Genomic DNA, 16,284 nt, shown 5'->3' with positions numbered 1-16,284 from the left:
ATTTTGGCTAAAAGTAAGAAATAGAAAAGAGGTCAGTTTTGGAAATAAATTGTATGCTCCTTAACCATTTGTCGTGTGGGACAGAGTATACTAAAAGAAATAAATGGGATGCATAAATAAAGTACTGCAATAATCATGGATAGCTTTATTGTTCATGCAAATTAGATGAATTAGATTTGCAAAGGAAGGCTAGAAAATGGGTTCATTGTTCAATTTTTGGACATTTTCTTCGAGCATTATGTTCTAGATACAACCAGTGATCAGGTTACTCTAGACCTGATAACAAGCAATGATTAAAACATGATTATAATTATGATTATATTATAGTTATGTTAATTTAGAACACATGGGTAAATCATCAAACGTGACTCAGTAATAACCTATTATGGTAAAGGAACCTTGAGGTAAAAGCGATCATAACATAATAAAATTTGAAGGGCAAGTGTTTGTCTTAAATCTGTGTTAGAAACAATATATAACTTACAGTTTTGCTTCTATTTTATATTTGTAGTAGATTCTAACATCTTCTTGATGACACGTTCAGCCAACTCGCCAAAGTTATCTCCTCCCCCTTTTGAATAAAGGTGTTACATTGGCAATTTTACAATCCTCAGTGACTTTTCCAGTGTCTATGGATTCTTACAAGTATACTGTACATTTGCTGATCTGTACTCATTTTCTTTAAAATCCTTGTATGCAATCCATGAGATCCAGGGCATTATTTGTCTTTAGTCCCATTTGTTTCCCATTAATTTTTCTCTAATGATAGTCAATATGCTGATGTCCTCAGCTTTTTAGCCCCTTGATTATTTAGTGTTTTTGGAATGATATTAACATTCTCTAACATAAAGACTGAATCAAAATAGTTATTCAACTTCTCTGTATTTCCTGGTCCCCATTATTACTTCCCCATCCTTGTTGTCCAAGGGAACTGTGTTCACTTTGGCCTCTCTCTTCCTTTATATGTGTTTAAAAGACCTCTCAACTGTCCAGTTTATGTTATTTGTTAGTTTGCTGTGATAGTCTATTTTATAATTTTTTTGTGGGTCATGTTACGTTAGCTTTTTAAATTTTCCCAATCCTCTGGTTTACCACTTACTTTTGCCAATGTTTTATGTTTTTTTTCTTTCAGTTTTATGTTATCCTTAATTTCCTTTCGATCCTGAGTTCTAGATTCTTCGGACAGGGAACAGCCTCTGTAATTATCCTGTTAAGTTATCTAAATATTCTATGCATGTTAATCAGATCACCCCTCACCTCAATGAGTTCTGCAGAATATCCGTTAATCATACTCAATCGCTCCTCACAGAAGTAACAGCTGGCTGTTAGCTGTACAGGAGACAGCAAACTAATTGCACCATCCTAACCTTTTACAATAGCTCTCTCCTTAGCTCTTATACCCAATCAGTAACTCAAAGCCTGACCACAGAAGTGGGCTTTACAATAGGTCTTAATGGAGAGACACGATGGAGACAGTTGAAGATATGGCTGTCAGTAGTTGGATGATAGAATCAGACATGCTCAGGAGGTCAGAAATGGAGGATGACAGATGTCTTTGCAGGATCCAAGGCTTGGGAAAGTTAGAGAGATAGGGATATGATGGGAAATGAAGACATTACAGGAGATAGTCAAGAACAAATCCAACTGTAGGCAGAGAGGGTCAGACAACAGTGGAGCAACATTGGATGAGGGGATTGGGTCAACCATGTCAAAGTCTTCAGAGAAGAATGAGCAGAGATAGTGAGAATGATGGATAGTACACAATTGGAACAGAAGATCACCTCATTGGTAGCTTTGTTGTAAGAGGGTTGAAAGCCTGACTGGAAAGATTCAAACTTGAGCCTGCAGACGAGCTGAGCATGGATTGGTTAGGAAGTATGAAGTGCAATTTATCAGAATCTGAGGGGAAAGATTATATACAATATCAGCTAGTGTACAGAAGCAACTTTAGAACATCAGGAGGTTGGTAAGCCATAAGACCCTCTTCCACCAATCTATGTGGTTACAGCTGAGGTGATTAGATCTTTTTTGTGTCATAGATAAGTTGTCTGATATTTAATGGTGATAGATCAGGGATCTGAGCTGGGATTCATGTACAAAATAGAGAGGACATGAGTAACGATAAAAAAGAAACTTGAAACATATTGGGATGACGGAGATGTGAACAATGGATGCGGAAATAACAGCTAGTCAAACTTGAAGTTCATGAGGCTGATTGCTTATTATGTATTCTTTATAATAGATGCAAAATACATGAAAAATGCAAGTATATTGAGTGAGAAAAGAGAAGTGCAATTCCACAAATGACTCAAACTGAAATGATAGGAAGCTTTATTTAGCTATTTGATACCAGAAAATAACATATTGTATCACATAATGTTACATGGTTTTATGACAGTTTGTGCACTGTAACTAGATAAAGGTTCATCAACCCAAGGCTGTTCGCCTCCCAGCATCAAAGAATAACTTGAATCACATGACCTAGATTCTGTATTACATTGGTTGATGATGACATCATACAATGCATACTAAATTTTCATTTTAGAAATATTTTGATAAATACCATTCTTCCTGAGTGTTCAAGGAAGTTTTTAGAAAAATTAAGGCTAATACGTGATCAAATGAAGATTACAAGTAAGTTTATGTCAAACATTTGTGTTTAGTATTTATGGCAGAACTTTATGAGTTAAAAGGAATACTAGTGAAAAGATTAACATGAGCTTTCTACTCAAGTCAACTTTCTCAATGAAATGAATGAGCAGACAAATTTCATCCCTAATGGTAAGTTGTGAAATGATTAAAAATGGCACGGATGATCTCAAAACTGTATCTGTGTTGAGTGTAAAGTTTTACACATTCTCCACCATATACAGAGTCTGAAACACTGCAGCATAAAGCATCAAAAGAATAGCACAGCTTTCATGAGTTTAATCAACCTGTGACCCTGTTGGGAACAATCGTGCCCTGTTACTTTGTTCCAGAGATGAAGAAAAATCATAACTTTGCTGTTGCTACCTTGATTTGAAGCATTGCACCATATTCTAAAACATAACTTTTTTTATACCTCAAGGAACATAAGTTGAATGTTAGTATTGGTACTGGAAACTTGAATGGCTGTAACCTAAGTAATAACTTGCACAGTAATAATGCTACAGTTGCACCCATATCTCTACTTCCTTTAGGAGTATCAAATGTCTCTCCCATTAGATTTTAAATGTTGTAAAAATTAAGGTAAAAAAGCAGAATAATTTATTAGTAGCTACTCTCACTTGAACCTAATTCAATTAATTTAAACATAAACTTACTCCACACCTGATTAAGAGAGTTCCAGTTTTCCCTTACATGGGTACATAAATGAACTTTAAAGTAAGTATTGAAGGGCACCATCTCTCACTTTAGAAAAGAATTTCATCCATTGTTTTCTGTTACAAAATCATCTGATTTTTCTAATAATTACAGAAAAGCTCATTTGTGTTGATGCATGCAAATTTATAGATACAATTTCTTATCCTTGAAATAAATAAGCAGACATATGTTTATGAGTTGACGATGTGAGAGTGACTCAGCATTTATCATGTGTTGTCACAGGAGAAAATAAGGAACTAGAACAGAATTAACTCTTTAGCCCTTCAATATGATCATGGTTGACTTTTCAATTGAACTCCACCTTCAACACTATTCCCGTATTCCTTGATTCCTGAGCATCCAAAATTCTAACCTTTACACAGTTCAAAATGGTTATTCTCTTGCCCTGAGACTAGAATCCCCAGCCAAGGGAAACATCTTCTTCACTACCTGGTTAAGCCCCTTTCAAACTTATGATCTGAGATTACCTCTCATAGGACCTAATTTACTCAGATAACCATCTTCCAATCATAGGAGCCAGTCTAATGAATCTTCTCGCATTCTTCTAAGGTAAGTCTACTGTATCCGGTATTTCAAATATGATCTTATCTAAAGTTTGCTTATCTTGTAACGAAGGCTGTTACTCCATTTGTTTTTTAACTGCTTGCTTCACAAGATGTGACTCATATGAAAGGATGCCCAAATCCCTCTAAGCACAACATTTCTCAGTCTCTAGCCATTTAAAAAACATTCAATTTTCTGACCAAAGAGGACATATTCACATTCCTTTATATTATAATTCTACCTGCCATATTCTTTTCCACTCAGTTATTCTGTTCATAATACTTTATGGCATGCTCATGTCATCTTCACATCTAGTTTGCTTTCTCATCTAGTTTTAGTATTGTCAGTCATTCATTTAGATTATAAATAGTTAAGGTGCAAGTACTGAATCTTGCAGTATCTCATTCATCACAGCCTGACAAACTGAAAATGCCCCATTTATTCCTACCAACTGTTTCTGCCTATAACCTCCAATCCATTCCAATATATTACATGCAATGTTAAGCTTGCTGCTTTCTGAACATCCAAATGCTCTACATCTATTGGTTCCCTCTTTTATACCCTGCATGTTACAAGCATGATGTACTTTTGTTATGTTCAAGGGCCATTATCACCACTCCATTTGCAGCTGGTATCAATTTCCCTTTGGCAGATATCAGACTAACTGACCCATTGCTCCCCATGTTTTTTTTTCTCTTCATTCTTGATTCACACTTTCTGAGGACCATTCTAAAGTTGACAGAATTCAGGAAAATCACATCCATGGTTCTCGACATCAGATCCAGAGGATGTATTTACGTTTTAGTTAAATATCCAATGGTGCTTCATTACTAATGCTGTTTCCTTTAGCAGCAGTGAAGGCAATAGTCTTCTTACATGCAAGTGACAATTTTGTTCATTTAATACATATTTTGTAAATATTTGGCACTGAAATTGAAAAGCATTTTTTAAAAAACTGAAAATTCACAGGGACAGTTTGAAGATAAGTATTCCAGTGGGTCTCAGGACAAATACGAAAAACCTGAACTGAGAGCAACTCAGTAATTATTAGTTAATTACTCATTCTATTTCTCGCATGATAATATTTCAATTCACTACATCAGAGACTATATTCAACTATTTCATCTTATGGGGAAAGATGTTGCAAAAGATTGCCTCCTTTCAAAAGTCCAGAAATCAGTCTAACCTTACAACGTAATACATTTCAGGCTAGCTACCTTTCTGAGCCATGGATCTAACAGCAGAGAAAATAAACATAATTCACCAAACATGCTCTTAACATTTCTTTCATAACTAACTCTTATTCTTATTCTCATTCACCTTCTTCAGGGTATCAATTGATGGGGCTCCAATTCTTTGTTTAATAGTCTAATCTAAATATAAATGAATGAGTGGAAAATAAACTTTACAAAGTTCAGTTGCATTGGTGAAGCTTGCTAAGTTCTCTCACAGTATGTCAATTCAAGTTAAATTTTAGAGTCACCTTATGGAAATACATAATAATGGAGGTTCCATATGCTCCAAACCCATCCTGACAGCACTCTGAGTGTAATTCCACCACATGGACTGCAGTGGATAATAAAAACTAACTTACCAGTGATACTCCAATCCCATATAGAAACAATAATACAACTAGCTAAATAGCTGTCAAGATTGGAGTGCAATTTCCAATTTCCTTAAGTAATCTCCATTAGCTCCTAAATCAAATGCAACACACAAAGCAAAATACCTGTCTCGTTGGATTAGACAAATATTTCCAAAGACAAATTACTGCTTTCTTTTTTTCAATATTACAACTATTATAGTAATACAGTTTGGTATATTCATTGGGCTTGACAATGAATTGATCATTGCACCTGTCATGTTCTTGGCCTTATTCACATTTAGTTGGATTATTTCTAACATGTTAGTTCTATTCCAACTCAAGTACACTTCATAATATCTCGGGAGTTGGACTGACATGACCATTTAATGCAGCTTGAACAAAAGTAGCATTCACAATAATGAGATTATTAGCCCTATAGCCAATGCAGAAAAATAGCCCAAAAAAATGACAACAGGGTTGTTCAAATCTATGAGGGGTTTTGATGACAGTGGAGAGGGAGAAACTGTTTTGTACTGATAGAAGTGTTGATAACCAGAGCGTGCAAGGTTTTAAGATTATTAATAAAAATAAAATCCAGGGGTGATAAGAAATGTTTTTATATAGTGAATTGTTATAATCTAGAACTTGTTCTTTGCAAGGATGGTCAAAGCTGATTTAATCGTAACTTTTAAAAGGGATTTGTATACATCCCCCAAGAATGAATTGCAGGGGTATGGGAAAAGAATAGGGAAGTGGGACTAATTGGATGTATTATCAAAACTGCACTATTCAATGATTCCATGACCCAATAATTGAGCTCCTACAATTATGTTCAAAATTATACTTAGAGAATGACTCTAAGTTGTATCCAACATGAAAAGAAAACAATAATGACAAGTCATCACAAAAATAATGCTCATTTGTAGTAAGTAGGCCTTAGTTTGCAATGAGCATGTTTTTGATGTAGGTAAGATATGGTTGTGTTCAGAAAGCTGACAACTGACAGATTAGAACTGTTCTTTGGTTCAGCATGTTTTCACATGGTTCTAAGCTTTGTTGTTCAGCTTTATATCAGATGCACCTTTTGGAAGCTGCATAATGTGTTCAAAGGATTGAAAGATATGGATTCTAATTTTCCTCTTAATAGTAATATGCTGTGACTGAAAACTTCACCCAGTCTGCATCAGAGAGATATTGCATGTAACTAAGTGAACTATAATAATTTACTACAGATATACCTATGTGACAGAACAGCAAAGGCAAATTCATACAAATATCAGATACTTTCTTCTGATGAATAGTGATGACACAAACCAATCATCAAATATATTGCCAAATGATGTTTCTGCAACTGTATAACTTGTCCTTTTTTCAATATAAATGTTGCTGAATCACTGTTGTGAGGATTAGAGATAAGGTAAAATGCAGGTGATGCAATGATATTTAAACCCTGAGCTAACACTTAGAATTACTTAAAGCTTTAATATAAAAATAGATGATTACCACAAGAACTAAAAGTTGAAAATAAAACTATAATTCTGCTTTTTTCATGTTTGTTACATGACTAGTAACAGTAGAACTATTTGTTGTTCAGGAACCTATTAAAAAGACAGGGAGCAATAGACAAACAGAGGAGCATTAGGGGTAACTGTAGACATATTTGTAACACTGCAAATTGTTCACTGATGACAAGAAAAAGCCAATTATTAATCCTGTTAATAAACCTGCAAATTTCCTATTTCCTAATTGACAATCCAACAAAATAGTTGGCTGGTTGAGGAGAACTGCACCACTGAACCAACGACATTCATGCATCATTGTTACTGAACTTCACCATTAGTGTAGAACAATTCCTATTATCCAGAATGTTTTCCAGCCATTCCTTTTGCTTTGTGGAAACTGTAAAAGTAGAACTTAGATATTAAAAGCAGAATTATGTATAAATCATAACAAGTCCAGGCCAAGTCTTTTAACAAATCCTGTTTTTTTTTTGTTTTAGCTGCATAAAATAAGCAGAGAGGATGTTGTCTTGTTTCTGGAAATAAAGTCAACTGCAGGTTAAGATTCATCAGAGAGCTTTTCTTTTCATTTGATGCCTGGGTGAATATAAAGAAACCTGGCACTGATTGACTGTACCTGAATGGTCTTTGGGTAAAGGCAGTAGGCTACAGTACCTCTTCTCTTCTGCTTTAAAACCGTTACTGTTCCAAGATTGAGTTGTGTGTTTGAAAATGTATCCAAAAGGAAAAGAGAGTTTGTCCTTGATTAAAAGGCAGTGTCTTTATTGTACATCACTGATTATCTCCACTGTCTTTGCAGTACCAGGAGTACAGAGGTGACAAGTATGACCAGCCAGTGCGGGCAGGGTCTGACTGAAGAATCTTTTGGTTCACTCTTGTTGGGTCCTGGTGGAGCCTCAGTTATTGAAATATCAGATTCTGGAGAGCACATTTCATCCGTGCAACCACTCCCACTCCCAGAACCGCTCGCTTCATCAACTGAAAAGCGAAACAGAAATTGATTATTTCATCAGAGAGATTCCTTGTATAGCATGTCCTTGAAATTCCCGTCGGCTTTTTCTAAAAGCAATGTCAGCAATGCCTGCTCCAAGAAAAGGCACCAGTGTATATTGCCACACCAGCAGTGACAGTGATGGTGACAGAGATCAAGACCAAGATCTGGACCCTGACAATGAGGGGCACTGAAAGAAAATAACTCCATTCAGTCCAACAAAGCATGAGTCTTACAATCCTACTTTTTCCTTTATTTGAGACCTCCCCTGAATTTCAACACCTGCCAGAACTCTCCATTCCAATATTTGAAACTCTCAATGCATTTTTCTGTGCCTTTGCTCTGATTGCAGTAATGTATTCATCTGTCCCTTTCTCTGTGATGCCCTGCAAACTCTTCAGTCTCTCCACTTCCTTGTCCTTTCTTACTTCTCTCATAGAGTCATACAGTCCTGCAACACTGAACCCATTCCAAACCTTCCGACAATGTGGTGACCAGAACTGTATGCAATACTCCAAATGTGGCCCCACCAGAGTTTTGTACAGCTGCAGCATGATCTCATGGTTCCAAAACTCAATCGCTCTACCAATAAGAGTGAACATACCGTATGCCTTCTTAACAAACCTATTAACTTGGGTTGAAAATGTATTGCTGGAAAAGCGCAGCAGGTCAGGCAGCATCCAAGGAGCAGGAGAATCGATGTTTTGAACATGAGCCCTTCTTCAGGAATGAGGAAAACGTGCCAAGCAGGCTAAGATAAAAGATAGGGAGGAGGGACTTGGGGGAGGGGCATTGGAAATGCGATAGGTGGAAGGAGGTTAAGGTGAGGGTGATAATGTGAGGGTGATAGGCCAGAGTAGGGGTGGGGGTGGAGAGGTCAGGAAGAAGATTGCAGGTTAGGAAGGTGGTGCTGAGTTCGAGGGTTGGGACTGAGACAAGGTGGGGGGAGGGGAAATGAGGAAACTGGAGAAATCTGAGTTCACCCCTTGTGGTTGGAGGGTTCCTAGGCGGAAGATGAGGTGCTCTTCCTCCAGCCGTCATGTTGCTATGGTCTTGCGATGGAGCAGTCCAAGGACCTGCATGTCCTTGGTGGAGTGGGAGGGGGGGTTGAAGTGTTGAGCCACAGGATGGTTGGGTTGGTTGGTCCAGGTGTCCCAGAGGTGTTCTCTGAAACATTCCTCAAGTAGGTGGCTGTCTGCCCAATATAGAGGAGGCCACATCGGGTGCAGCGGATGCAATAAATGATGTGTGTGGAGGTGCAGGTGAATTTGTGGTGGATATGAAAGGATCCCTTAGGGCCTTGGAGGGAAGTAAGGGGGGAGGTGTGGGCGCAAGTTTTGCATTTCTTGCGGTTGCAGGGAACTGCCGGGAATGGAGGTTGGGTTGGTGGGGGGTGTGTGGACCTGACGAGGGAGTCATGGAGGGAGTGGTCTTTTCGGAATGCTGATAGGGGAGGGGAGGGAAATATACCCCTGGTAGTGGGGTCCGTTTAGAGTTGGCGGAAATGACAACGGATGATACGATGTATATGGAGATTGGTGGGGTGGTAGGTGAGGACCAGTGGGGTTCTGTCCTGGTGGCGATTAGAGGGGCGGGGCTCAAGGGCAGAGGAGCGGGAAGTGGAGGAGATGCGGTGGAGAGCATCGTCGACCACGTCTGGCGGGAAATTGTGGTCTTTGAAGACAGAGGTCAATCTGGGTTGTTCGGTATTGGAACCCCAAGTCCCTCCTCCCTACGTTTTATCTTAGCCTGCTTGGCACACTTTCCTCATTCCTGAAGAAGGTCTTATGCCCGAAATGTTGATTCTCCTGCTCCTTGGATGATGCCTGACCTGCTGCGCTTTTCCAGCAACATATTTTCAGCTCTGGTCTCCAGTATCTGCAGTCCTTACTTTCTCCTAGAAGATATTAACATGGGTGGCAACTTTCAGGGATCTGTGTACCTGGACACTAAGACCTCTCTGCTCATCTACACTACCAAGAATCTTACCAGTCGGGCAGTTCTCTGCATTTGTGTTACTCCTGCTAAAGTGAATCACCTCACACATTTCCACATTAAACTTCATTTGCCTCTTCTCAGCCCAGCTCTGCTGCTTACCTATGTCTCTCTGTAACCTATAACATCTTTGATCACTATTCACAACTTTATCAACCTTAGTGTCCTCCACAAATTTACTAACCCATCCTTCTATGCCATTATCTAGGATATTTATAAAAATGACAATTAGCAGAGGACCCAAAACAGATCCCTGCAGTACTCCACTAGTAACTGAACTCCAGGATGAATATTTCCCATCAAACACCACTCTCTGTCTTCTTTCAGCTAGCCAATTTCTGATCCAAACCGTTAAATTACCCTTAATCCCATGCCTCCATATTTTGTGCAGTACCTATCATGTGGAGCCTTAACAAATGCCTTACTAAAATCCATACACATGACATCAACTGCTTTACCCTCATCCACCTGTTTGGTCACCTTCTCAAAGAACTCACTAAGGTTTGTGAGGCATGACCTAGCCTTCACAAAACCATGTTGACTATCCCTAATCAACTTATTCCCTTCTAGATGATTATAAATCCTATCTCTTGTAAACTTTTCCAACACTTTGCTCACAACCAAAGTAAAGCTCACCAGTCTATAATTTCCAGGTTTGTCTCTACTCCCCTTCTTGAACAAAGGTACAACATTTGCTATCCTCCAGTCTTCTGGCACTAGTCCTGTAAACAATGATGACATAAAGATCAAAGCTAAAGGTTCAGCAATCTCCTCCCTGACTTCCCAGAATATCCTAGGATGAATCCTATCTAGCCCAAGGGACTTATCCATTTTTACACTTCTCAGAATTGTTAACACCTCCGCCTTGTGAATCTCAATCCCATCTAGTCTAGTAGCCTGTATCTCAGTATTCTCTTCGACAACATTGTCTTTCCCTAGTGTGAATACTGATGGTAAGCAGTCATTTAGCACTTCACCTATCTCCTCTGACTCCACGCATAACTTCCTACGACTATCTTTGATTAACCCTAATCTCACTGATGAAGGGTTTTTGCCTGAAACATCGATTTTCCTGCTCCTCGGATGCTGCCTGACCTGCTGTGCTTGTCCAGCACTACTCTAATCTAGATCCTAATCTTACTCTAGTCATTCTTTTATTCCAGATATACCTATAGAAAGCCTTAGAGTCTTCCTTGATCCTACCCGCCAACAACTTCTCATGTCCCCTCCTGGCTCTTCTTAGCTCTCTCTTTAGGTCTTTCCTGGCTAACTTGTAACTCCCAAATGCCTTAATTGAGCCATCACATCTCATCCTAACATAAGCCTTCTTCTTTTTCTTATCAAGAGTTTCAACACGCTTCATAAACCACAGCTCCTGCGCTTGACAGCTTCCTCCCTGCCTGACTGGTACATACTTATCAACGACCCACAGTAGCTGTTCCTTGAATAAGATCCACATTTCAATCATGCCCACCTCCTGCAGTTTCCTTACCCATCCTATGCATCCTAAATCTTGCCTAACCGCATTGTAATTGCCTTTTCCTCAGCTATAACTTTTGCCCTGTGGTATATACCTAACCATATCCATCATTAAAGTAAACATAATCAAATTGCGGTTGCTATCACCAATGTGCTTACCTACCTCCAAATCCAACATCTAACTGGGTTCATTACCCAGTACCAAATCTGAAGTGGCCTCGCCCCTTGTTGGCCTGTCTACATACTGTGTCGCAAAACCCTCCTGCACACATTGGACAAATACTTACTCATCTAAAGTACTTGAACTATAGTATTCCTCGTCAATATTTTGAAAGTTAAAGGCCCTGATAACAACTTTCTTGTCACTTCCCCTACTGTTGAGGATCATCTTTGCTATCCTATTCTCAGGAACTATTCAAAGGCCTATAGAAATCTCCAAACAGGGTGACCTCTCCTTTCCTGTTTCTAACCTCAACCCATACCACCTCAGTAGATGAGTCCTCAAATGTCCTGTCTGCAACAGTAATACTGTCCTTGACCAACAATGCCACATCTCCCCCCTGCCTCCCTTTTACCATTTTCTCTGTTCTTACTGAAACATCTAAATCCTGGAACCTGCAAATACCATTCCTGTCTTTGCTCTCCCCATGTCTCTGAAATCACTACACATCAAAATTCCAGGTACCAACCCATGCTGCAAGTTCACCCACCTTATTCTGGATACTCCTGGCATTGAAGTAGACGCACTTCAAAACAACTTCTTGTGATCCTGAAACCTTAGTTCTGACCTCACTATTCTCAACCTCCTGGACAGTGGAACTACAATTTAGGTTCCCATCCCCCTGCTGAATTAGTTTAAACCCACCTGAAGAGCATTAGCAAATAACCTCCCCCCCCCCCCAGGATATTGGTACTCCTTGGTTCAGATGAAGATTGTTCCTTCCCGTGATCCAAAGATGTGCATGTTAGGTGATTTGGCCTTGCTGAATTGCCCATAGTGTTCTGGGATGTGCAGATTAGGTGCATTAGTCAAGGGTAAATGTTGAGTAATAGGGTAGGGAATGGGTCTAGGTGGATTACTATTTGGATGGTCAGTGTGGACTTGTTGGGCCACACTGTTTCCACACTGTAGGGATTCTATAGCATTGATTCTATGATAAATTTCCTCTGCAGTTTAATAACATCCTTCCAAAACAAGGTGACTAAAACTGAACACAAATCTCTAAGTGCGGATTCACCAATGTCCTTCAAACCCATCCTTTAAGCAAATAATTGGACATTCTACTGAATTCCTTCTTTGGCACATGATCAATTTTTCTGTACTTTCTCTCAGTGAGACACAAACAAGAACTTTCAGAATGAACAATTCTCTAAGAATGTAAACAGTTATTCTGCCATAGCTTGAGAAACCAGTATGTGCCTCAATGGTGATGTTACACATAGAAGCAATAATCCAAAATACACTCAGAAAACATTGACAAGTGGAACTTATTAAAATACAAGGGAAGCCAAATTCTTCAGTTGTTACTGACAATCTATTTCACAACATAACAAACCGGAATACTCCATTTTCATGATTGATAAATCAATTCACATTCACATAACTAGAGGAATTGTCAAGGAACCCACATTTTTATCAAAAGATAATGTTCTCTACCAAAAAGATGATTGTTAAAAGAATATGAAACTAATCTGTACACTAGCTTTAAATGTGGTTTTGATTCGTAAATACAATGTGGTTTAATCATTTAGAAGGTAATCTATTACTGGTGGAAACAACTAATTTTTCCATGGTGCCTCACTTAAATACTTCAAACTGAAAGACTGAAATGTAGGGTAGCTTTTGTAGGGACCTGAGTGATGTTCTCTAATGGTAGGATTTCTGGCACAATCAGATGAGAAGTCCAGCTTGTCTTGCCCTGACATTGGGAGCGACACACTCCACCTTTCATGCTTTTCATAAGTGTTGTGGTGAGATTCCTGTTTAGCAGTGATGAGTTGCCAATTGATTGTTGTTAATGGGTTGCTAACAGCCCAACATGACTTATAAATATTTAACCTCTCATTTTACCAAACTTACCAAATGAGCGTAATAATTGGAAACCTCAACAAAGAAGCCAGAGTGAGCACTTGGCTGACTCAGCTTGCTGTTTGCTCCATGCTGGAAACCGGGCTCAAACATCTCCGGACATGGTCAATGGGCATACCTCCACCATGTCTATATCTTGCAGTAATAAGCCCTCCAAAAAACTTAACAAAATTCAGACTGAGACAAATCAGCTTGAATTCTTCAATCTGAATTGTAGAATGATGAATATTATCAAAATATGAAAAAAAATTTCCTCACATGCACTTACGAAATTCCAGTGACAGGTCATTTAGTCATTCTGCACTGTCAGTAGGGTCCTTACCAATAGAAATTCAGGTATTAATAACAATGAATCACTGGACAATCATGGTCAGCTCATATTTGAACCTGCAATGAATGGACGTGCCAATGTGCAATCTTTCAGTGGAAATATTCAAAGTGGGATTGTGTAAATCACGGTCAAGATTGCTTTTCTAGGATGTTTAATGAGTCCACCCTGGAGCCCACTACTACTACTACTACCACCTTTGCCTCCTCAACAGATTCTGTTTTTTTGACTTGATTTGCCATGTTTTCCTGTCTTTTGGAGACTGTTACAAAAATGTGGGCGTACTCTTCCTTTAACAGAGTTAAAAGCTATCAGAACTACCTGACAGCACTAAGTGTTCTAAATAAGACATAATGTAACTTGTGGTCAGCAACTGGGGTAGCCGGTTGCTTGGCGATGACAAAACAAATTTGAATTAAGGCAGTCAGTTTAAATTATACCCCAAAAATACCAAACTCCAATTAAGTTTGAATTTAGCATATTGACAATACTAAAAACCAATGACACAATCCAATGTTTTGGGGAGTAGAAGATTGGGAAAAATTGAACAGTTGGGGCAAGAACTGCCAAAAGACCAACAGATGTCGGCTGCTGGTAAGAATTCTCTGAGAGGTACCCATTAGGAGAAGGAGTTTGCACAGAGAAAAACATCAACACCGACCTGGAGAGCAAATCTATAGAGGAAGATACGACAACTGGCTGGTTTTGAAATTTGATTTTTTTTGGTAAGTCTTAGGGGTTTGATCAGACTAGTATTATAGAAGGGAAAGTAAAAGATAATTACAGGAAGGAGTTGTAACAGTTGTTAGTTAATTATTCTCTGTTATACTTTAAGAAAAAAGTTGTTAAATTTTAGTTTAAATAGATCTTGGCCTCCTGAATTTTCACAGATTAATGCACGGGATAAATCTTTTCAGTGTTCCTGTTTTAAACTAAGCAGGAAGGTTTACCCCGTGTCGTATCAGTTTGGGGTTTTGTTGTCAGTATTTGAATGATTTAGGGGCTTTTGTCCACAATTTGAACTGTTTGGGTCTTTGGTTTGTGATCTGAACTAGTTTAGACAGATTTGAATAAATGGGGGGGGGGGGGGGGGGGGGGGGGGGGTCAAAACATCCCAGCAGATTTAAACACTTGCAGGTGAGGGTCCTAGATCTTTAAATAAATTGCAGGTGAGACAATTTGTTTAATTTTGGTGACATGTAGTTGATTTAATTAAAAGTGAGAGAAATGCCTCTTTAAATTGCTAAAGAGGTTCTGGAATTTGAAGATGATTCTTAAATTTGCCAAGAAAGTCTAGAAGGAAAGAAAAGGGCCATATTTTTAGAATTAGCAAAGAAGTTAGATTTGGGTTTAACCAAGGACAAAAGTAAAGCTGAAATTGTAAGGGAGTCAATCAAACACTTAGGTGTGTTGGAGAAACAGACAAGTGCATTAGAAGTAGGAAAACATAAATTACAACTGAGGAAAATTGAGTTAGAAGATAAAGGGAGAGACAGAGAAAAAGAGGAAAAAGTGAGAGAGAGAATTTGAACTTGAGGTTGCCACTTAGTCAGCAAAGTCAAGTTAACAGGATGGAGATTAAAAGAGAAGGTGAGATATACATGTATGTCAAAACTCCGCCACATTTTGATGAGAAAAATGTTGAAGCCTTCTTTACTTGATTTGAAAAATTGGCTAGGCAAATGGAGTGGTCCAAGGATTAATGGGTAATGCGAGTTCAGATTAAACTGGTAAGCAGAGCAAGTGGGGTATTTCCACGCTGTCAGATGAGGGGGGTCAAGAGATTATGAAGCAGTTAAACAGGCTATTTTAAGACCTATGAATTGGTACCAGAAGCATATAGACAGTAGTTCAGAAACACAAATAAGGAACCAGATCAGAATTATGTTGAGTTCGAAAGAACTAAACAAAATCATTTTGATGGATGGGGTGCGAGCCTTAAAGATAGATAAGACTGATGAGGCTCTAAGAGAGATTACTCTGCCGGAGGAGTTTAAAAACTCACTTCCGGAGATAAGAAATCACGTGGAGGAACAGAAAGTTCAGGAAGTGAGAAGGGCAGCAGGATTAGCACATCAGTACATGTTGCTGCATAAGACAAGCTTCTGGCCAGAATTTCATTCTCTGAGGGATAGAAGTTGGGAGGGGAGATCCTACACTATGAAACCAAGAGTAGAGAACACTAGTAAGATTTTACCACAGGTTAAAGAAGCCCAAGAGGGTGGACAGGAGGTGAAAGGTCTCAGGTGTTTTCACTGAAATAGAGTGGTACACAGAAAATTACAATGCTGGTGGTTTCAGAAGGGCACTGGAGAAAGGTGTTTCCACTGCCAGAAGGTGGGACACGTAAAGTCACCGTGCTGGCCATTAAAGAAAGGCGCTGTTGGA

At 38.8% G+C, this 16,284-nt stretch overlaps 1 protein-coding gene across 2 annotated transcripts in view; it reads right to left on the bottom strand.

The window, feature by feature from the left end:
* Window positions 1–2,314: 2,314 nt before the first annotated feature.
* Window positions 2,315–16,284, bottom strand: part of gpc6a (glypican 6a) — a 1,030,971-nt gene continuing 1,017,001 nt past the window's right edge. For both annotated transcript variants that reach the window (XM_060825936.1, XM_060825937.1), the window contains exon 9: window positions 2,315–7,992. In XM_060825936.1, coding sequence (XP_060681919.1) covers window positions 7,793–7,992 — 200 coding nt within the window. In that variant the 3' untranslated portion in view covers window positions 2,315–7,792. The remainder of the gene's footprint in view (window positions 7,993–16,284) is intronic.

Source organism: Hemiscyllium ocellatum, chromosome 6 (assembly GCF_020745735.1).
Source record: "Hemiscyllium ocellatum isolate sHemOce1 chromosome 6, sHemOce1.pat.X.cur, whole genome shotgun sequence".
NCBI classification, from domain to species: Eukaryota; Metazoa; Chordata; class Chondrichthyes; order Orectolobiformes; family Hemiscylliidae; genus Hemiscyllium; species Hemiscyllium ocellatum.
The sequence above is the reverse complement of the archived record's forward strand: the minus strand, read 5'-3'. Positions and strand labels throughout refer to the sequence as shown.